The 23380-nt window shown below is 36.6% G+C and overlaps 1 protein-coding gene across 5 annotated transcripts in view; it reads left to right on the top strand.

Annotated features, from left to right (window-relative positions):
* Positions 1-11424: 11424 nt before the first annotated feature.
* RAB3GAP1 (RAB3 GTPase activating protein catalytic subunit 1) overlaps positions 11425-23380 on the top strand; it is a 193525-nt gene continuing 181569 nt past the window's right edge. For all 5 annotated transcript variants that reach the window (XR_013172684.1, XR_013172685.1, XM_077153644.1 and 2 more), the window contains exons 1-3: positions 11425-11482; positions 11589-11644; positions 18574-18649. Coding sequence is in view for 3 of the 5 variants with exons in the window: in XM_077153644.1 (XP_077009759.1) it covers positions 11465-11482; positions 11589-11644; positions 18574-18649 (150 nt within the window). In the remaining 2 variants the exon portion in view is untranslated. The remainder of the gene's footprint in view (positions 11483-11588; positions 11645-18573; positions 18650-23380) is intronic.

Genomic DNA, 23380 nt, shown 5'->3' on the forward strand with positions numbered 1-23380 from the left:
TATTTATAATACTGAAGTGGTTACAAAAAGGTTTATGCCATGTAAAGTTAACACATACTTAGGTGTCTAAACTAAAATAAAAGTTGTCCTTGGTATAATTAAATGGAAGCAAGTATATTTATTACAACTTTCTTGTCATTACTAATTTAGCTGTTGGCCTGGAGGTATTTGCTTCAAGTGTTGGAAGGGGCTGTCACAGTATTTGAAGTTTTAAAATAGTTTATTACAACGACTGTAAGTATATAATTATTTATGACTATGACATAGTTCCCTAAGTCAGTTTACCTGATATTTCTTCTCTGGGCCATTCTTTCGGGAGGAAAAGAAGTTGTGGCATAGTATTATTTAAAATGGGGTGAAAAGTGGAGATTTGGCTTACCTATACTGTGTTTTGCCGAGAGAGTTGCTGCACAGCTGAAGAAACACCAAGCGAAGCAGCAGTCAGCATCATCCTAATTCATTGCGGCACTGATTTCTGGGACTGTTGTCAGCCCACACGTCAATGAGGGATCCGTTTAAAAGCACCATAGATGTAGACTTTTTTCTTTATTTTCCAATGTTGCGGAAACCAAAGTGCTTTTTTTTTTAATTAAAGCCGGTTCTGCCTGCACAAACCCTTCAGTTAGCTGCAAAGAGACAGCTTAGTTTACGGACTGTCGCCCTGGTAACCATCCACAGTGCATTTAGCTTTGAGAGTTGAAAGCAGGACAATCTCATCCAGGAAGGAAAACAAGTGTGCATATTCTTCAAAGTTGCTGGTTAAGTGGTTAAAATAGTTGGAACCCCCCCCCCCCCCTTCCATAGTGGGCACAGTCACCATTATCACCTCTCCCACTGAGATTTTCTCCAGGAAAGCCACAACTTTGCAATTCCTGTAATGTGTCAGAAGGGCCCCTTTCTAAATCTGAATATGTTAAACACAGGGAGGATCCACTAAATTACAGCCAAACTAGTTATATTCTTAGTTATGCCTGAGGAAGCACCAATGAATGGAGACCCTTACATTAGGACGATTTTATTATCTTTACAGGCTTGTGGTTTTCCAAAGCAGAAGCTTTAGTAAATGGACTGCACTTTTGTCTGTCATAGCGGTAATAAATCCAGCTCAAAGAGTCTACAGACTACAAAACATACTCATGAGGGAGCAGATCCAGGGCACTCTATAACAGAAGGTCATCTGGCATTTTTATGCAGTCAGACTTTTTTCTGCCATTTACTGAAGGAAACAGGAGTTTCTTTTCTAAAGATGTACATAACATCATATATACTCAACTGAACAGGGTACAAATATTGCATTATTATAGCAATAGCTGATATTTATCAAATGCTTACCAGGTTAGTCCTTTACATGAATGATATCATTTAACCCTTCCATGTTACAGATGAGGACATTAAGGTTAAGAAAGGTTGACCTAATAAAATTGTGAAGCCAAGGTTTCAACCTGACTATGGTTGGAAGTTTGACCATGATGTTGAAATATTCTCCCTTATTACCATGCTCCTAACACATGCACATATGCACACATGCACATGAAAACACCCAAACATTGTTCTCTAGTGAATGAAGACTTCAGGGTAAAAATCACTCAGGTTGCTAGGTCTATGTCCACTCTTTCAAAACCCAATGCACCCGGAGTGATTTGAATAGTGAGTAAAAAAGTATTTGCAAAGTCCCTATTCTAGTTTGCTAGCTACCAGAATGCAATATACCAGAATGGCTTTTAAAGGGGGAATTTAATAAGTTGCTAGTTTACAGTTCTAAGACCAAGAAGATGTCCCAACTTAAACAAGTCTATAAAAATGTCCAATCTAAGGCATCCAGGGAAAATACCTTGATTCAAGAAGCCCAATGAAGTTCAGAGTTTCTCATCTGGAAAGGCACATGGTGAACACAGTCAGGGTTCCTCTCTCATCTGGAAGGGCAGATGGTGAACACAGCGTCATCTGCTAACTTCTTTTCCTGGCTTCCTGTTTCATGAAGTTCCCTGGGAGGCATTTTCCTTCTTCATCTCCAAAGGTTGCTGGCTGATGGACTCTGCTTCATGTAGCTATGTCATTCTGCTCTGCTCTCTCTGAATCTCTTTCATTCTCCAAAATGTTTCCTCTTTTATCGGACTCCAGAAACTTATTAAGATCCACCCAAATGGGTGGAGACATGTCATCACCTAATCCAGTTTAAGAACCACTCTTTATTAAATCACATCTCCAGAGAGATGATCTGATTATAGTTTCAAACATACGGTATTGATAGGGATTATTCTGCCTTTATGAAATGGGATTTAGATTAAAACATGGCTTTTCTAGGGGATATACATCCTTTCAAACCAGCACAGTCCCCTTGGGGGAATGGTGAGAAAGGGGGAAAACTAAACTTCCCCAAGGGGAGAATTTCTGATATTCTCACAAGCAGTGGGGACAACCAAAGCAATAGGCTGAATTCCCAATCTTGGGGTTTGTTCATAGGAAACTTAACCCCACAAAGGATATGTCAAGCCTGCTTAAAATTAGGCCTAAGAGTCACCCCCAAAAGAACCACTTTTGTTGCTCAGATGTGGCCTCTCTCTCTCAGCCAACACAACAAGCAAACTCACCACCCTCCTCCTGTCTACGTGGGGCATGACTCCCAGGGGTGTGGACCTTCCTGGCAATGTGGGACAGAAATCCTAGAATGAGCTGAGACTCAGCATCACGGGATTGAGAAAACCTTCTCAACCAAAAGGGGGAAAAGTGAAATGAGACAAAATAGAGTGTCAATGGCTGAGAGATTCCAAACAGAGTCGAGAGATTATCCTGGAGGTTATTCTTACACATTAAATAGATGTCACTTGTTAGTCAAGATGTAATGGAGAGGCTGGAGGGAACTGCCTGAAAATGTAGAGCTGTGTTCCAATAGCCATATTTCTTGAAGATGATTGTATAATGATACAGCTTTCACAATGTGACTGTGTGATTGTGAAAACTTTGTGTCTGATACTCCTTTTATCTACCTTATCAACAGACGAGTAAGACATATGGAATAAAAATAAATAGGGGAAACAAATGTTAAAATAAATTTAGTAGATTGAAATACAAGTGGTCAATGAAAGGGAGGGTAAGGGGTATGGTATGTATGATTTTTTTCTGTTTTGTTTTTATTTCTTTTTCTGAATTGATGCAAATGTTCTAAGAAATGATCATTATGCAACTATGTGATGATATTGTGAATTACTGATTATATATGTAGAACGGAATGAGCATTTGTTAAGAATGTTTGTGTTTGCTTGTTATATATTTTTAAAAAAAAAACAAAAAAAAAACCCCAATGCAGCCTGGAGCAGACTGACTTTAAGTCAAGCACATACAAGCTGTTGTTCTGTTTTACTTACTATACCCTACCTTGTTTATACTGTAGCGCGAAAACCAGGAACGAGGCCACAGGCCTCCAGGAACGTGGCCGCAGGCCTCCAGGAACGTTTCGTGAAGTTAGAACAGGCTGAGACTAAGGATCCGTAGTTTCGGGAAGCAGGTTTTATTTGCTATGGCCATAGGGTTCCTTGTGCCTGCTCTTCCCGTTTCTGCTGATTTACAGATCTGGCTCCTCCCTGTGGCTTTCTCTGACTTCTGGCTTCTGATTTTTTCTCTTTATAATGCCTCCAATAATATGGATTAAGATCCAACCTGATTCAATTGGGTCACACCTTAACTAAAAATAACACCTCTAAAGGGTCCTAATTATCCAGGAGTTCATACTACGGGACTATGGATTAAGATTAAAAATATGTCTTTTTTTTGGGGATACATAATTCAATCTACCACAATGCTTAATAAATGTTGCTGAATGAATAAGTGCAGTCCAATAATTTTGATCTAGAGAATTCTTCTCTGAAGAGTTTCTTTTTTTCATAGCATTTCTTCCTTTTCCTGTACCTTCTATGGCAACTGTTGGCATGGCACCTGATAGAAAATTCCTGATTCTCCCAGAACAAAGGCCAAGAAAGATGAGGATGGTGTGGTCCCAAAGCTGCTCCTTACACAAACAGTGTTTGCTCTGTCACTAAGACCTAATTAAACTGTTATGCCACCACATTTCTCTGAAGACTAAACCAAGGGTGATTTTTCCAGACTCCTAATCTCTTAAATTGCCTCTGTGTCAAAATCCTCCCTGTGGCCATTATTGGTAACACCTTGAAATAACTGAAAATCTTAGCAGAGAGAAAATACACTTGCATGGATAGCCCTTGCCTTTAAATGTATAGCAAAATAGCTCTCAATATTTAAGATGCAAAATCCTTTCTGCTTTGTGAACCAGGGAAAGTCTAATAAAAGTGTGTCTCCCCTGGGTACTTCAGATCATTAACATCCTAGCTTCATGCTTTGCATTAACATATAATTTATTTTAAAAATTTCTCCAGGGAAAAGACAAGGAACCAAAAATATCTTAGAAGATAACTTTACCTAGCAACCTGAAAAGGCTGTTTCATACAGTTTCTAAAATTTAGCTCCAGATGCAGCAAAATCTTTATGACTGCTTAATTTCTGAAACATCTTCATGGCCAAGCAAGGTGGAATAAAAGAGTAATACCTTACACGTATGTAGCGGTTTATGGTTTTTATAATGTGTTCATTACGAATGCTACCATACCTGATCACCTACGTATGCTAGGACGTTGTGCTAAGTGTTTTATGTATTTGGAATTTACTCTTCTCTTAGCCACAATCCTGTGCAGTAGTAGGTATTACACACCCTTTTGCTAATGAGGTAACTGTGGTTTAGTCAAGTTAAGTAATTTACCCAAGGTCACAAAGTTAGGAAATGGCTGAATTTAATAATTTCAAACCTGGATCTGTCTGACCCTAAAACTTATAGATTTATTTCACTTGATGAGAATTTAAAAAGAGAAGTGAACAAATAATTCATTTCCTTTTATATTTACTACAGAATCTTCCTCATTTCTCATAGCTACAACTCTTTCTGGTTCTGTATCCATCTTCTTTTTCCCTCCTTTCCCTTCTCAAAAAGCTCAGCCTCACTACATAGGCTTCATTCCTTCCTGCTACATATGCTCTGGATTCCTAGTATCGCTTTGCTCCACAGGGATACCATTATAAACTCTATGGTTGTCACCTCCTGAATAACAAGTTTAGAATACAATGTAAATGGTGCCCCCTGGAGTTGTGTGGCTACCAGTTCTGTAGATTTCTTACCTTCTTATCAAGGACAGCTTCTTCCAGTGTTCCCTGCTCTCCTCTATCATCAATCTCTATCTCTACTGGATTATTTCCATTGGCATGCAAAGATGTCTACTACCCTCTACCTTAAAGACAAGCAAACAAAAAACCCAGTAAATGACAAATACCAATCACCCTTGACCCTACATTTGTCTCTAGCTAGTATCCAGTTTGGGGGCTATGTCTCCAGTGACTACTTCCTTGTTATTCATCAGCCTCTTCCAATCTGACTTCAACTCTCCTCTGAAACTGCTCTTGTCAAGGTTTCCAATGACCTCCATGCTGCCAGATCCAATTGACTTCAGTTCTTCAGGGCTTTGGATGAGGATCCTTTTCTTCTCTTTCTATATTCTCTTTTTAAGTAATCTCATCTATTCTTGTGATTTTAAATGTCATCTCAACTCCCTAATTTATAGCGTCACTCCAGGTCTTTCTTCTGATTCCTATTCATACATGTAATTTTCTCCTTGAAAATTCCTCTTGACTATCTCAAGAAGCCGGTCAAACTTAATATTTGCTAATTTCCAAATTTTCTGCTTCCCACTGTCTTTATCTTATGAGATGACACTATCCTCATATGGTCGTTTAGACCAGAAATCTAAGAATTATCCTTGATTCCCACCTTTCTTTTATCCCTATTTCCAATTCATTAGCAAATCCTGTCATACTGTATCTCTAAAATATATCTCAAGTTAATTAGCCTCTTCTGCTACCACTCTAGTCAAAGCCTCCACATCACAGGATGCTTTAATAATGTCTTAGCTGTCCCTGCCTAGTTCTTCTTTTTTGCCCTCTTTCAATCTATTCTTCATATAGAATCCAGACTGACCTTTTGAAAAATGTAAATTAGATCACATCACTCTCCTGTTTAGAACATTTTAGTTACTTTCATTGACTTCACATAAAGTCCAACCCTGGTCTAGAAGGCCCTACATTGTCTGGCCCATGCCTTCCTTCCCAACTTCATTTTAAACACTGTGCCAGTTTGAAAGGATGTACCCCAGAAAAGCCATGTTTTAATTCTAATTCCATTTTGCAAAGGCAGCAGTTTCTTCTAATCCCTATTCAGTACCGTATGTTTGAAACTGTAATTAGATCATCTCCCTGAAGATGTGACTCAATCAAGAGTGGTTGTTAAACTGGATTAGGTAGATAATGTGTCTCCACCCATTTGGGTGTGTCTTGATTAGTTTACTGGAATCCTACAAGAGAGGAAACATTTTGGAGAACAGGAGAGATTCAGAGTGAGCAGAGAAGAACAACATAGGCACGAGAGGCAGAATCCATCAGCCAGCAACTTTTGGAGATGAAGAAGGAAAGCACCTTCATGAAATAGGAAGCCAGGAGAGAAGCTAGCAGATGATACCATGTTCACCATGTGCCATTCCAGCCGAGAGAGAAGCCCTGACTGTGTTCACCATGTACCTTCTCACTTGAGAGAGAATCCAGTGAGAGAGAATCCACTTGAGAGAGACTCTCTCTCACTGGAGAGAGAATCCAGTGAGAAGGTACATGGGCCTTTTTGAACCAAGGTGTCTTTCCCTGGGTACCTCTGATTGGACAATTCTATAGATTTGTTTTAATTGGGACATTTTTCTCAGCCTTAGAACTGTAAACTAGCAACTTATTAAATTCCCCTTTTTAAAAGCCATTCCGTTTCTGGTATATGGCATTCCAGCAGCTAGCAAACTAGAACAAACACCATGGCTGTTTCCATGTTCTTTGGCTGCTCCAGCACATACCATGCAATGGGTGAGTTTAAACAATGGGAATTTATTAGCTCACAGTTTTGAGGCTAACAGTAAGTCCAAATCAAGGCGATACTTTCTTCCTGAAGACTGGTGTCTGGGGTAGGCTGCCGATGATCTGTGGTCCTGGGCTCCTCTGTCACATGGCAATGCACATGGCTGCCTCTGTTGGCTTCTCTGTCTTCTTCCAGGTTCCAGTGAATTTCAGATTCTTGCTTCCTGCAGCTTTCTCTCTCTCTCTCTGCCTGGATTTCATTCACCTATAAAGGACTCTAGTACTAGGATTAAGATCCATACAGATTGAATATCTTAACAGAAGTAACCCCATCCAATGGTTTCACACCCACAGGAATGGATTAATTTAAGATCATGTTTTTCTGGGTTACATCTAGCTTCAAACCAACACAATAGTCTAGGTGCAAAACCCTCTTCAGTTCATTAAACAGCTCAGACTCTCCTCTTACAGCCTCTGGATTTACTGCTTAGAAGGCTTCCTCACTCCCCATTGCTGCCTCCATCTTATCCTTCAGCTCTCATCCAACATTCTTACCATTGACCTCCTCATTGCTAAATTGAAAAATTAATTCTTTGTCCTGCTCTTATGAGACCTATTGGTGGTATGTGATCCCTTTCTTCCTGAAACATTTTCTTTGTTTGGCTTCCATAATATCACGTTCACCAAGTTTCCTCATACTTCATGGACCATTTCTTTAAGGTCTTTTTTTTTTTTGCTGTTTCATCTTGTTTTCCCAACCTTGGGATGTCCCAGGACTCATTTCACAGACTTCTCCATCCATACTTCCCAGGTGATCTCATCTGATCTCATGGCTAGCACCTCCCAACTTTATCCCTCTGGCTTGGACTGCTCCATTTAATTTCTAAATCACATTACAAAGATTTCCATTTGGGTATCTAATAAGAAACTCAAACATGACATGTTCAAAAATGAATCTCAGGTCTTCCACAACCTCTGCCACCACCCACAAGTTACTCCCCCCTCTTCTTTAACATCTTGGTAAATGGCAACATTTTCTTATTTTCTCTGGTCAAAACACATCGAATCATACCTGAATCCTCTCCTTATTTCCTATGTCCCAAAAGAAGTTGTATCAATTCTACATTCAAAGTACACACAGAATCTTGGCTATACAACAAAAAGATCCATGACAAAAAGATCCAAAAGACAGGCCAAATTAGAAACAACTTGAGCATTAAAATAAATAGTCATAGTGGCAGATTATTATATCATTTGCTAGGTTCAAAGTACTTCCTCACAGATACTTATTAAGTACAAAGAGAAAAGAATACCTTTAGAGTGGAGAAGCCAGGCAAACACCACCTTAATCAAGTGTTCAAAATAAACATTATCAATAATGGGGAAAATTGTTATCATGCAGCTCCAGACAGGATGCAACAAAAAGAACATGTCATTTCCGTGATACATCTTCCAAACATGCATAATGTGAATCTAATCATCAGGAAACATCAGAAAAACCTAAATTGAGGGACATCTACAAAATAACTGCTTTGTAATGTTTAAAAATTCAAGGTCATCACAGTCAAGAAATGACTGAGAACAATTTAATCCATAAGGTGACTGAAGAGACATGTTAACTAAATGCAATGCATGATTCCAAACTGGTTTCTTTTGCAATAAAAAGTATTACTGGAACAATTGGTGAAAGTTAAATGGAATCTGAGGATTACATGGTATTGATGTTAATTTCCTGATTTGTCACTCATATTATGGTTATGAGAGAGAATATCCTTGTTTGTAGGAAATAGATGCTAAATTATTTGGGGTGATGGGGTATTACATTAGCAGTATAGTCGCAAAAGATTCAGGAAAAATGGGTTCTTTGTACAGTACCTGCAAATTTTCTGTGTTTTTGCTGCAGAAACAAAGAGGAAAGAAACAAAGAAGAAAGAAAAAAGATATATCTAAATTGGATCACTGTTTAGTCCTTCCACTTTTATCAATCTGATATAAGTCACTATTTGTAATGGATTCCAAATTACTTCTGATCTTGCGTACTACAATCTGTTCTCAATTTAGCATCTGGGGTAATCTTTAAAAAATTAAGTTGGATTATATTACCCCTCAGGTTAATTGGCTTCCCAGTTTACTTTGAGTAAAAGCCAAAGTACAATGATACCCTGATGTCCTTCCAAGCCCTAGCTCCTGATAGCTCTCTGAATTCATAGGCCACCATTCTAGCTACTGCTCTTGCTGTTCTGCCCACAAGTCATTCACAACTCTGCACTGGTTATTTATTGTTTGTCACCAGTTTACTAAAATGTAAGCTCCACAAGGGCAGGGACTTTGTTTTCTTTATTGCAGATTTCCCGGTGCCTAAACTGGTGCATGAAATATTGTAGGGTTGCAACCGATCCAATCAATCATTAAAATATGATTAGAATGAATGACTGAATCGTGGCCTAAATGTTCCCTCCTAGAGAAGTCTTCCCTGATCACCTGTTCTAGAATGGGTTCTCTTCCCCTTTTTATTCCATATTGCAGCCACTGGCCTATTCTCCTTCACAGAGACCCCTGATCCTATAATTACCTTCCTGTTTAGTTTCTTGTTTATTCTCTGATAGTAACCTTGAGGGAGGGAAAATCTTTTTGCTACATATGCCGTGCCTTTCAAAATGCTATTACATAGTAGGGGGAACAAATGTTAAAATAAATTCAGTTTGAAATGCTAGTGATAAATGAAAGCGAAGGGTAAGGGGTATGGTATGTATAATCTATTTTTTTCTCTATCGTTTTATTTCTTTTTCTGTTGCCTTTTTATTTCTTTTTCTGAATTGATGCAAATGTTCTAAGAAATGATGAATATGCAACTATGTGATGATATTGAGAATTACTGATTATATATGTAGAATGGAATGATATGTTAATGTTTTTGTTTGTTCTTAATTTTTTAAATTAATAAATAAATTTAAGAAAAATGCTATTACAAGGAACATACTCCATAACTATTTGTGGAATGAATGGATTTTTTCCCTCATTTTCTAAATTTAAGACCTTGCATAACAATCCTTTTGTTTTCGTTCCTTATTTAAAGATATTGGAAAGGTATTTTAATAGTGATATTAACACATGTAGCACCTGTCCTTTCTGTTGATGCAGCGAATTTCTAGTTTCCCTTCTAGACCCGGAGTTCCTTGAGGTTAGGGGCTATATCTATGATACATCTTCATATCCCCAGAGCTTAGTGATTTTCTTTCAGTTGTGTTTAATAAATGCTTCTGAATGAATGAGTGCAAGTTCAGATCGCTCGGGAAATATTGATGCGGTGGGAACACAAAGACACCCACCAATGTAGTGGACAGAAACTGAAAGAGCATTTACAGATATAGCTTCAAGTGTTAGCACTGGCAATAACTACATGTCAAAATTCTCCTGATCTTTAGTTCCCTTACCTTCCCTATATATATCATCAAATTTCTGATGTCTATAACACATTTCAAAATCAAGTATTGTTATTGCCGCAGCTGCATTTCTTAGTCTCCTACCCCAAGTCTTTTCTTAGGGGTTACCAGACTCCTGAAATGACATTCAAATTCTAAATTTTAATTATGAAAAATTTCAAACCTAAACAAAAGTGGATTCAAAAGTATAATAAACACCCATGCACCCACAATCTGGCCTAAACAATCCACTCAAAGCTAATCTTTTTTCATTCCTTGCTGCACTTACTTTCTCAATTCCATTACTTTTATTTTATTTATTTATTTTTTCTCTCTAAGTTTTTTTTCTTTTTTTGGAGGGGCATGGAACCCAGGTCTCCTGCATGGCAGGTGAGAATTCTACCACTGAACTCCCCTTGCACCGCTCCCTCCATTTCCTTACTTTGAAGCACATTCCAGACATGATAACTTTTCATTTGTAAATATTTCATTATTTATGAAATGTAATTATTAACTCTTTAATTGCCACCTCCTATGTTCCTTTACTGCTTAAAAAGTTTTTCCCAGAAACTTGATATAGTAAATTTATTCCATTCTTTGATTTGACCAAACTGGGTAAATTTTTTCAGGGAGTTCGGCGTAGGTGGGTACAGCACCTAGCTCAGTGCCTTGCAATCAATAGAGATTGAATGATAATAAAGTCAATGCACTCTTTTTTTTTATACAATCTCATCCACATGAGTCTTGTCCTCCCTACTTGCTTCTGTTCCTTCCTGAATTTATTTCTCAACTGGATATTATTAAATTTTATTAAGCCAGATGGAGGAGGGGGAGCGTTGAGGGTCAACTAAGTTCTTCCTGTACCGGAGAACAAAGAGCATTCTTCTTTTTTTCCCTTAATTTTTCGATTTTGGCTTGAGAGATACTGGCAAGCATAATTTGCTGTAACAGAGAAGGCGAAGATAAAGCGGAGGGGCGGAGCTGCGTGGAGGCCCCGCCCACGACACCCCTCTGCTCTCCGCCCTCATTTTCTCCTTGCCCTTTCGCTCTCCATCCCGGCAGCCCTAGCGCCTGTCCCGGCGCTTCTCAAGATGGCGGCCGACAGTGAGGTGCGGCGTTTGCTCCCTCCCTATCGATCTCTATCTCTGTATTCGTCTCGTTCGCGTCAGCGCCTCAAGCTCAATCTTTTTCTTTCTATTTTTCTTTGTCCCGCAGCCTGAGAACGAAGTATTTGAAATGACGGACTTCACTACTGCTTCGGAATGGGAAAGGTGAGTGAGTCGTATCACTGCTTACTAGCACCTTGGCCACGGTCACCCCAACCTAGACACAACACTTGTGACGCCCGAGAATTAGAATTAGGGCCCGAGTGGCCTTCGGTTCTTCCTCTTTTCCCTTCTCTGGCCAGCTGCAGTCCTCTTCCGCGTCTCTCGCGTTTGACGAACCTCGGCCCGCCCCCAGCAGCCAAATCTCTGAGACTTGGGTTCTTAGAGAAGTTTTGTCTCTACTCTCAACTTTCCTTCGACCTTTTATTATCTGGTTGTTGCCCACCGGCAAAAACAAATTTCTGAGGCTGCCATTTACGTTCCTGTTTTCATTTCTCGTTGAAACGTATTTATCATAAGAAAAAAACTTCACAGCTGCTTGTCTTCCTTTTCGTTTACATTGCATTTCAGGAATAGTCCTTTCTTCGTAGTGTTGATAGTTGTCCATCTGCCACACTTCCACCATCTCCAACCTGCCTTTTAAAAAAAGTTAGCACATGACTCTGGAACGCTTTGATTCAAGTTGTTTGATTTCCGTGGGTAATGTGCTCAGGCTTCCTGTGCTTGCAAACTGCATTGAACAGCTGTCTGGGTGAAGCTGTTTTTATCACTGAAATTACTTGAAAGCTAAGTTTGTAGAGGAGGGATATAACTTCGATATAGAAGTTTTTCTGCTCATTGGCACAGAAACTTCAGTTTTCTGGATATGGAGGTCTGTATTTAGTTTGTTGCAACATTTTAGAGAGAAAAATTGTGTTTATTTTGTGATTAGACGGCATGGGGCAATAAAAAATATTCCTGCTGGAGTGATCATTTCACCTGTTGTATCCCACACCTACTAAGAAGATCAATAAGACGTAACCACATAGTCAAGGCTTTAGAGCAGATACAATGTGTCCAGAACTGTATTTAAAAAAACAAAAAACAAAACTTGATCATATATGTTTAAAAAACAATCAAACAGCAAATCGCTAAATTGTAAACCAAGTGGTACTAACTGTAAAAATATTAGAAGTTCACTGTAAACTCAAGAGTCTTAAAATGTAAATTGTTTCACATTTTAGAGATAGAAGCTAGAGAAGGGGGAGTAGTTACATAATATGTTCAGAGTTGTTAACGAGGTTGAATTTAAATGTTTGGGAATGAATAGAGGAGAAAATAGCTCATTATTGGGATTATAAGTAATAGTAACGTGTTGTAGGTGAATTTGATTGAAAGTGCTTGTTGAAAGACATGTATCTAAAGTTCTTGCATGAACCACAACAAATGTAAAAAAAAAAAGTAATAGAGGGATATATGGGAAAAAACATAGCTATGGCAAGCTATAGACTATAGTAAGCAGTAATATTTTAATGTTCTTTCATCAGTAGTAACAAATTTACTACACCAATACTGTGGGTCAGCATGAGGGTATGGGAGGGTTTGGATTTTATATTTTATTATTATTTCTGTTCTGGAATAATGAAAATGTTCTAAAATCAGTCATGCAGATGTATGCACAACTATGTGATGGTACTATGAGCCAGTGACGGTATGCTTTGGGTGGTTTGTGTGGTATGTGAATATACATCAATAAAATTGAAAAAAAAATAATGGAAGTTCAAATAAAGATGAGATTGTTGTGGACTACAGTTGTGGGACATGCTTTCAGAGAGACAATGGGAAATGAACTGGACCTTGAAAGTGGGAAGGCATAAGAAGGGACTGACATGAGCAGAGAGCATATAGGTGAGAATGAACCTTTGAGATTTCATAAAGAAATAGTTTTTACTGGAGTGAAGACTACCTGTTGAAGGGAAATAAGAAAGAAGGTTAATAAGGAAGATACAGTCAGGTTATAGACAGCCCCAAAGCTAAGTAAAGGAATCCAGATTTAGTGCTTTTGGGCCAGTGATTCTCAAGTCTTAGTGTGCATCATAAGCATAGATTGCTGGGTCCTACCCTCAGAGTTTCTGATTGAATAAGTCCAAAATGGAACCTAAAGATGTGCCTTCTTAACAAGTTCCAAGGTGATTTGGATTCTGCTGGTCAGGACACTTAAAGAAAGAACCACTGTTTTAGGCAATAGTGAGAAGGTCTTTATAGATTTTAGAGTAGTGAAGTGATACGAGAATTTTTTCAGGCGGTGAGGTAAAATTAAAGCCAGCTGCCTACCATGATCATCCATAATTAGGATGGGAAAAAGGGAAGATGGACAGGAAGATTGTAAGACATTTCAAAGATTTAGATAAGCTGGATGAAATGTAGAGTGAGAAGAATCAAACATGAAGCAGTGATTTCTTCCCTGAAAAATGAAGATAAAGTGACAAACTGAGAAGAGGTTAGATTTGGACCACTTGAGTTTGAAATAGTAACTCGGTGACTTGAAGGTCAGTAGAAAAATGTAACTCAAGTTTTGGAGTATGAAGGTGAGGAAGCATCATTGTTTTGAGTGGAGAAATGATTGCTTTCCCCTACCTGAATATTCAAATTATCCTAAAGTAGAATATTAAATTCTTTAGGTTCTTATGCAGAAGTAATAAATACAGTTATCAGAAAACTGCCGCAAAGTAGGAAATTTGCTTTTTGGCTTTTTTGCTTTTGATTCTAGAGTGAAACTTGATGAGAAATGAGAAAATGTTGAAGACTTTGTAGTCTTTATTTTATTGTTCGAAAGGTCTCATCAGTATATTAGGAGGCATATGGATAATTAAGAGGCCCATTGCCCATAACTCTTTTTAACATTTGTCCATTGAGTAAGTATTTTTAAGCACCCAACTGGGAAATGCAATACAGAACAATAGGGATGTGATGACTCGTAAAAACAGTTAAATTTCTTGATCTTATGGAATATGCAGTCTAGTGGGAAAGACAGATATTAATCAAATAAGAATATAAATGAGTCGGTAAGAACAAATTGAAATAAGAGCTAGGAAAGAGAAAATGGCATTTGAGAAAGGAAACTAATACGGAATGAATCAGAGGAACTAACCCTTTATATAAGATCTGGAGAGTCTGACCCTTTATATAAGATCTGGAGAGTGAGCTTTTAGGGGAAGTGAATAAATTTTTCTGCACAAATCTCAATACTTACAGGATGTCTAAATTTTCTCCTTTAACTAGTACTGATAGAATTCATGTGATAAGTATTTTATTTCTTTTAATTTGAAAGCTATATTTTACGTTATTTTTATTATAATAAATTATTGTAGAATAAAAAAGAAAAATCACTTGTACTCTTAACTACTATTAACATTGTGATGTATTTCTAATTTATGTGTTTGTTGTAGACTTTTTTGGATTACACCATAATAATACTGTATATACTGTCTTTTTTTCTTTTAACAAATGAAAACTTTTATTTTCTCATTCTTCCAAAACATCTTTAATGAGGATGTATTAGTCCGTTGAATGGATGTACCATTACTAATTTACTGCAGTTTGACATTAATGTAGCCTCAAGTTTTTACCCTCATAAATGCAATGTACATTTCACATGCAAATTTTTACGGAGGTTAGGATGTATTTTTAAAATTATTTCTATTTTGTAAACATAATGTGTTTTGAGAACATTCATATCAGATCATTGTCATTTGATTCAGCTCCCCCAAAATGAATTAGTAAATTAATACCACCTTTAATTTTAACAAGAAATTAATTAGAAGGTTCAGTTGAATCATATACTCAATCTGTCATTTCTGTCATTGCTCTCTTATGAAAGAATTGTGAATATTAATTTATAATGTTGAAAAGGTACAATTGGATGTCTTTGAATGTGATTACCATCACATGTTTTTTTGTCATTGAGGACATGCATGCACTGTATCATTATTTGATTTCCTTAAATGTTATTTAATTATACATTAAAAATATGTTTGAATTTTAGATATAACACATTAAAGAAGCTGTCTATAAATATAATCCCTTCTCAATATATTTATCTGCTTTGTTTCAAACATAAATAACCTAATCTACAAAATCATGAAACTATGAATTGGTAAGGCCTTAAAATGATTTTGCTCATATTGAGCCTAACAAAAGTGTTTTCTTTATGTGATTTTATAAGTAACGCACAATGTTTGCAGTATTTATCATTAATTTTACAATTAATGAGAAGAATGTTGAGGACTTTGTAGTCTTGCTTTTATTGTTTGGCTAACTTATTGCCACAAGCTAATAACTCCCAATCTCAGTTCTACCAGTAATAGACCTTCTAGTGTGTTTCATAAAGATGCCATATGCTTAAAAAGCCAAAATAGTCAAAAGACTAGATTTTTAAAACAGTAGAAAAAGTTGCTGTTTAAATAGTATATTAAAATTTCACGTAATAAAATCAAAGAGCAATTTTGAATGTTGGCTATGTTTCATTTTATAAGTTATTTTAAAATTATTTGTAGAGAATAAAATTTAGAAAGTAAAACATCCTCATTAGATTTATTTGAAACAAACTACATAATACCAAGTTAAGTACTGTCATTGCTTTTATTTTTTGTACTTATTTTTTTACTCATCTGTTCATACACTCATCCTGGGAGTTCTGTCGCACGTTGCCAAGGAGATTTACACCCCTGGGAGTCATGTCCCACATAGTGGGGGAGGGCAGTGAGTTCACCTGCTAAGTTGGCTTAGAGAGAAAGGCCATATCTGAGCAACAGAAGAGGTTCTGTTGCTCTTAGGCATAATTATAAGTAGGCTTAGCCTATCTATCCTTTGCAGGAGTAAGTTTCATAGGGGCAAACCCCAAGATCGAGGGCTCAACTTGTTGGTTTAGTTTTCTCCACTGCTTGTGAGAATTATCAGGAATTCCCCAGATGGAGAAGTTAAATATTTCCTCCTTTTTCCCCAGTCCCCAAGGGGACTTTGCAAAATAAACTTTTTTCTTCACTGCCTAAATTACTCTGGGATATATGGGGGTATCACATTAACCTGGACAAACCAACAAGATCTCATGCCCTTTTCAAGAGTCCATGTAATTATTATGTTTGAATAAACTGACTATACAAGTTAAATTAGATACAGTGCTACCCAAAATATATACTTTGCACCAAATAGATGTCTTTTCCTTTGGTCTCACACAGAAGTTGAAGTTTTAAAATATGGACGAGATCGTCCTTTACCTTGTATTCTGATCTCCCTGAGTCCTATCCAGATCAGCTTCATTCATATCTCTACTTGAAGTCTGATCCCTTTTCACCTTTTTAAACAGTTCCTATATGGGGTAGTGCTGACTTTCATAGCTTCAGAGCTCTATCTCTGGGTCTCAGGTGTCACATAAATACCCCAAGATTCAGGGAACCACCAGGTTATACACAAATAGCTCAATACCAGAATTTAGAAATAACAGTTACAACTCTGGAATAGAGCTTACAATCTAGGACCCTTTCCAGTAGGCCCTAACCTGAAAACCCATGCTGTTGACTTCAGTTCTCTGAGATTGTATATTGTAGCTGCCATTACTTTTACAATTTAAGCTTCTAAAAGTTTTATTTTCAGTAAAAAAAAAAAAAAAAAATTCAGGTTCTCTTTAACTGCCAGCCAAACTTTGTTTTGTTAAAGAGATCACAAGAAATGGTTTCCATGCTCTCATTAAAAAGTAAAAACAACTGAACTGAGTTACATAATGAATCTAAATAAAAATTCATAAATAATGGCTGAGATTCTGTCAACTTTACCCAACATAACTTAAATCCACTAGTTATGCATAAAGAAGTTTATAATGGAAATGTCAGCAAGTAGTAACTACTACATCACTACTGAAGGCACAGCTCATGTACATATTTGGTAGAAAATAAAAGCTCTTAGAGCTGTAAATAAGGAATACATAAATACAAACACAACAATACCATGGTGTTAGGGCCATTTATATAAAGTGAGTAAGATGTGAAGTAAACATGTTTGAAAAGGAAAATGTTTCTGCACTGCTGTTTGCAGTAATTTTAGTCTGAATTCTTGACTACAATGCAGTCTTCAAATCTTCTTGTAGAGCTTGGCATACCCCATCAGGATTTCTCCAGAAAGTCAGTGTGTCATTTTCAGCAGCTGTAAGTCCTTGGGATGTTAGTCACCATTAATTTACTTTAGTTTCATTAGCAGTAAACTAATAGCAGTCTTAGTAAGTACGTATCACTGTTGTGACTTTAGTGCTTCTGTGGCCTTGCAAAGTTTCTTAAAACTGATGATAAAGCTACTGGGTTAATTCCCTTTTCACCAGGGTGTACACAGGTAGAGTTTTTATATCTAAGCCAGTATTCAGAATTCTTGAAACCTCAAGCGGAATGTCCACAGTCTCCCTAACCACTTCAGATTTACTGCCGGGGAGGCAACTGCGGGTACAGTGGCTGCTCAACTGGCTTTGAATATAATTTGTCTTAATTTACTTGGGAAGTAGTACTATCTAGGTGTTTTAGGAGAACAATATTACTGAAAGATTGCATCATATCTGTTAACTTTTATGAAATAATTGTTAGCTTCTTAGAGTAATAGCAAATCTTATGAAAAAGTGTTGTATAACACATATTTACCACTGCCACTGAGTTTTGATAGTTTTCATTTGCTGCTTTTGAACTTTTGAATTTTGAACTTTTGAATTTTGTTGCTAGTCAAAATTCACTTCTTTTTAATAGGTCTGCTTGATCATTAGACTTAAGTATTAGATAGCGAATAGTCTTTAAATCTGTTCTTAATATAGGAAAATTTATAGATTCTTAATTTATATTTTGTGGAAGGTTGAATGCCTTTGGGTATGCAGTAGACTTAAAAAACCATTAAAATCCAAGAAGTTTTTAGCTAAAGATTATTTCTACTTTTATTCCACATCTATAAATTAGATAAACAGTACTAATTGCTGTGCTTTCTCCGTGTTAAAATATAAAAAATTCCTTTTTAAAGAACTAGTATAATAGGAAAAGATGTACTGTCTTATGTATTTAGCAAGTTTTTTTTTTCCTCCTTCCTAGGTTTATTTCAAAAGTTGAAGAAGTCTTGAATGACTGGAAACTAATTGGAAACTCTTTTGGAAAGCCTCTTGAAAAGGTCAGATATGTTTGCTGGTATCTCTAAATGAGTCTTTAAATATTTTTTAAACTCTTGCTACATTTGGCACATTTGAATGAAATATTTTTTAAAGTTATGTATAAGCTATAAACATTATCAAATGGTATCTGGAAGTACTTGGATTTGAATCTGTGACAAATGTAAGACTTGTGAAATGTTATTTAAAATAATAAAGTTTTATGTATATAATGTCATTCTTTGTGAGTGATTTTATTCTGTTTTTCCTGGTATTTATTTCTCTTACTTTTTCCTTAGACTGCTAGAAAGTCTTTTTTCACAGATTTTTAATTGGAGCAATAATGTAGTTACCAACTTCTTGGACTGAGTATTTTGCCTAATCAATGAGAAAAACTTTGGTTTTACAATGGACTTGCAGTAGATCGCCAGTTTACTCAATTTTTGTATTTTATGGTACCACTAATAGTATTGTCTCTCCTCTCCTGTATTTCCTCCCCTTTTTAAAATCTTATTGAACGCTTTGGGGATATTTAAGCACGAAAAAATTATTCTTCAAAGTTGAAATGGAACTTTAATTCTAATTTAATTCTTGGGACTGGTGGTTTTACTCATAAGCCACACTCCAAATTTTTACCAAAGAGTGTACTCTGAGAAGAAACGTAGATTTTTCTGTTTGACTTAAGGGAACTGACATTTTGATCTTAAGCTTGTATAGGTGCTTAATTTGCTAATTAAATTCCTTTTAAGTAAAATAAATCCTTTTTATTACAGATCTATTTATTAGCTCTGTAATTTACCCCTTTCCAAGGAACCCTGGTCTCAATATTTGCTTCTTAGAGTTTTTCAGCTTTATGGTGCTGTTAGCAGAACTTAAGACTATCAAAAAAAAGAGCTTTTGGTTTTTCTATATCCCTATAAATATAAGCAGAAAAAGTAATGTTATATATAGGCTCACATATAAGATTGTTGAAATATATAGTGTAAATTGATTTACTGTTTTCAGATTTTTTGCATTTACATTTTTGAATAAAGGGAAAATGTGAAGTTCTCCAACAGCTATTTCTATACACTGGGTGGAGGAAACAATAAAATAAGATCTGTGCTGCCATGAAAATTCCAGTAAATTCTAGTGAGTGCACAAAGTAATAAAAAAGTAAACATATATGTTTCAAATTTTAGATGCTTAATTCAATTTGGTGGTATAAGTTGGATAATATGTTAAGTTGATAGTATATTGACAGGCATTTAATAGGGGCTAAAGAAGTTTTAGCTTTCCAAGGAGGAAAAGCCCCTTGGTAGATAGTAGCAAATAAAAGAGATGGAAGACAGCACATTTCAAGGTGAGCTGTAACTGATAAGATTTAAGAAAGTCTAAAGGATAGGCATTATTCAGCATAGAAAAGAAAGTTTAAAGAGTGTCTTAAGAGATTTTAATTTATGTGAGGGACATTGCTTACCAATCCTGTTTCTTTGAAGGGGATTAAGAAAAGTGATTTACTTAAAACCTTTAATTATTTCAAACATATACAAAGTGAATAAAATATTGGCAGTGAATCTCATGTACCCTTTGCCCAGTTTCATCAATTAATATTCTGCCATTATTGTAGAATATTAGTACCTCTCCCTGCCTCCCACCCACCCCACTAGACTTTTTTATAGGGCTTTTTTTTGGTAGAATTTACATACATTGTTGTGCCCAAAACTTGATTGCTTGATTTTGACAATTGGTTATACCTGTGTAACTCACACTTCTACATGGCTACAGGACATTTCATCACCCCAGAAAGATCCCTGGTGACCCTTTCTAGTAAATCCTCATACTTCTCACTTCACCTCTCCTCTCCCAGATATCTGCTAATTCTTTTTTTTTTTCTTAAATCCTAGATTGCTTTAACCTCTTCTAAGATTTCACATATATGGACTCATACAGTATCTACTCTTTGTTTTTGGCTTCTTTTACTCATTGTAATGCATTCAGCAGTCATCTAGGTTGTATTTTCTTTTCTTTTTTTTTTTTTAACATGGGCAGGCACCGGGAATCAAACCCAGGTCCTCGGACATGGCAGGCAAGCACGCTGAGCCACCGTGGCCTGCCTGTATTTTCTTTTTATTTCTGAATAGTATTCTGCTGTATGAGAATACTATGCTGCAAAAAAAAATTTGTTTTGCCTGCTAGACGTTTTTTAAAATGTAGTTTTATACATTTTAAATGTAAAATATAGTTTTATACATTTAAATGTATAATGTGTGAGCTAAATTCACACATTATACAGTCCATCCAAAATATACAATCAGTGGTTCACAGTATCATCCCATAGTTGTGCATTCATCACCATGATCAATTTTTAGAACATTTTATTCCTTTAGGAAAAAGAATAAAAAGAAAACTCCTAAAATACCATACCCCTTTTCTCCCCATCTTGTTGGCCTCTGGTATTGCACTCTATACAATCTTAAGACTTGCAATAAAGATGGATTAACTAAGACAGTGTAGTATTGTCAGAGATAGATATATAGATCAGTGGAGCAGAATAAAAGATCCAGAAGTAGATACATATTTCTCCATCTCATTTGATCATTCTTTCTTATCTTCAGGGATATCTGAGCAATGACCATTTTAATTTCTTTCTACTGGAAAGGGTAGAGTACCTTACAGGGTAGAGGAATCAAACTGGTTGATGTTATTGGAGAGACTGGTACCTCTGGGTCCCAGGGTTTATCTCGCATAGGCCCAATCTGGAGGCCTTAAATTTCTGAAAAAAATAAACTTACTAAGAAAAACTTTTATAGAGTCTTAGTAGACCCCACGTATTCTTTAGGGTTTTTAGGAGCACTGTTGGGTGGGGCTTGACATACTGTGGCAATTTGCAATATCTGGCTGAAGCTTGCTTAATTGAAACCTCCAGAATGAATTCTTGACTCTGTTTGAAATCTCTTAACCACTAAAACTTTCTTTTCCCCCTTATGGTCAAGAAGGCATACTCAGTCTCACAGTGCTAGGGCTGTGAGATTCCAACCCTGGGAATCATGTCCCATGTATGCTTGGTAGACATTTGGATTATGTCCAGTTCCTGGCTATTATGAATAAAGCTTCCTTGTATGAGGCTGCTTTTTGGATATATGTTTTTATTTGCCCTGGGTAAACAGGTAGGAGGGGAACAACTGGGTCAAAGGATAGATTTATCCTTAACTATAGGAAGCTGTTAATGCTATTTGTGCCATTTTACATACCACCCAGCAATATGTGAGTCAGGGTTGCTCCGCATTGTTACTAACAATTGGTTGTGATCACTCTTTAAAATTTTAGTCATTCTAATGGATGCTTGTAGTTTTTATTTGCGTTTCTGTAATGAATATTGATATTGAACTGTTTTCATGTGCTTATTAGCCATTTGTGTGTGTTTGTGAAATGTCTGTTCAAGTTCTTTGCCCATTTTAAAAACAGAGTTATCATTATTGAATTATAGGAGTTCTTTTATATAGTCTGTTTAAGTCCCTTCTCAGATTGTAGTTCTGGTAGGTTGTGAAGGTAATTTTATTTTTTTCTATAAGCTTTATCATTCTGCTTTTATTTAGGTCTGTAATAAATCTTTTTTTGAACTTTGTATTGCAGTAGCCCAACATTTCCCATTCAACCACATTCTGGTGTACTAACTCAATAGTATTAATTATATTCCCAATGGCATATCGCCATCACAGTATTACCTCTTCTGAATGGGTTTTGCTTTGCTTGCTACTGGCATACTTACCTGGGGCTCCCTGCTTTGCTTCCCAAGCCATCTCTCTCTCTTTTTTTTTTAACATATTTTGTTATGAAACATATATACAGAAAAGCAGTAAATTTCAAAGTACATTGTACATTGTAACAAATAGTTATAGAACAGATTTCAGAGTTCGGTATAGGTTACTGTTCCACAATGTTAGGTTTTTCCTTTTAGCTGCTTTGAGATATTGGAGACTAAAAGAAACATCAGTATAATGATTCAGCAGTCATACTCATTTGTTAAATCCTGTCTTCTCAATAACTCTTCCTTCTCTTCTTGATCCTTCTGCCAATCTTTAGGGCTACTGGGGCTCTGCACACTATTTTCAGGTTAGAAATGGCTGTTGATGGTATGGGATGGGGGATGTAACTGGCTGATATTCTCAGAGAAGCTGGTCCTTTTGGGTTTCAGGATTTATCTGGTCTAGGAACCCATCTGGAGATTGTAGAAAACTAATCTTAATACATGAAACTTTTGTAGAAGCTCAGATAGAGCTTGTTTTTGTTTGTTAAAGCTGCTGAAATGCAGTATACCAGAAATGGAACGGCTTTTAAAAAGGGAGTTTATTACATTGCAAGTTACAGTTTTCAGGCTGTGAAAATATCCAGACTAAGGCATCTAGGGCAAGATACCTTGATTCAAGAAAGATTGATGGGCCCTGAACACCTTTGTCAGCTGGGAAGGTGCATGGCAACATCTGCTAGCTTTCTCATTTTCTAAGGCGTCCCCCAGGGGCATGTTCCTTCTGCATCTTCAGAGGTCTCTGGCTGTGGGGGCTCTACTGACTCTAAAGCTTTTTCCGAAATGGTTGCCTTTTAAAGAGCTCCAGTAAGCAACCCCACCTTGAATGGGTGGAGACATGTCTCCATGGAAACCATCTAATCAAAAATTACCACCTGCAGTTGGATGGGTCACATCGTCATGGGAACAATAAAAAATATCCCACCCAGCAATACTGAATGAGCATTAAAGAACATGGCTTTTCTGG

This window comes from Tamandua tetradactyla, chromosome 3 (assembly GCF_023851605.1).
Source record: "Tamandua tetradactyla isolate mTamTet1 chromosome 3, mTamTet1.pri, whole genome shotgun sequence".
NCBI classification, from domain to species: Eukaryota; Metazoa; Chordata; class Mammalia; order Pilosa; family Myrmecophagidae; genus Tamandua; species Tamandua tetradactyla.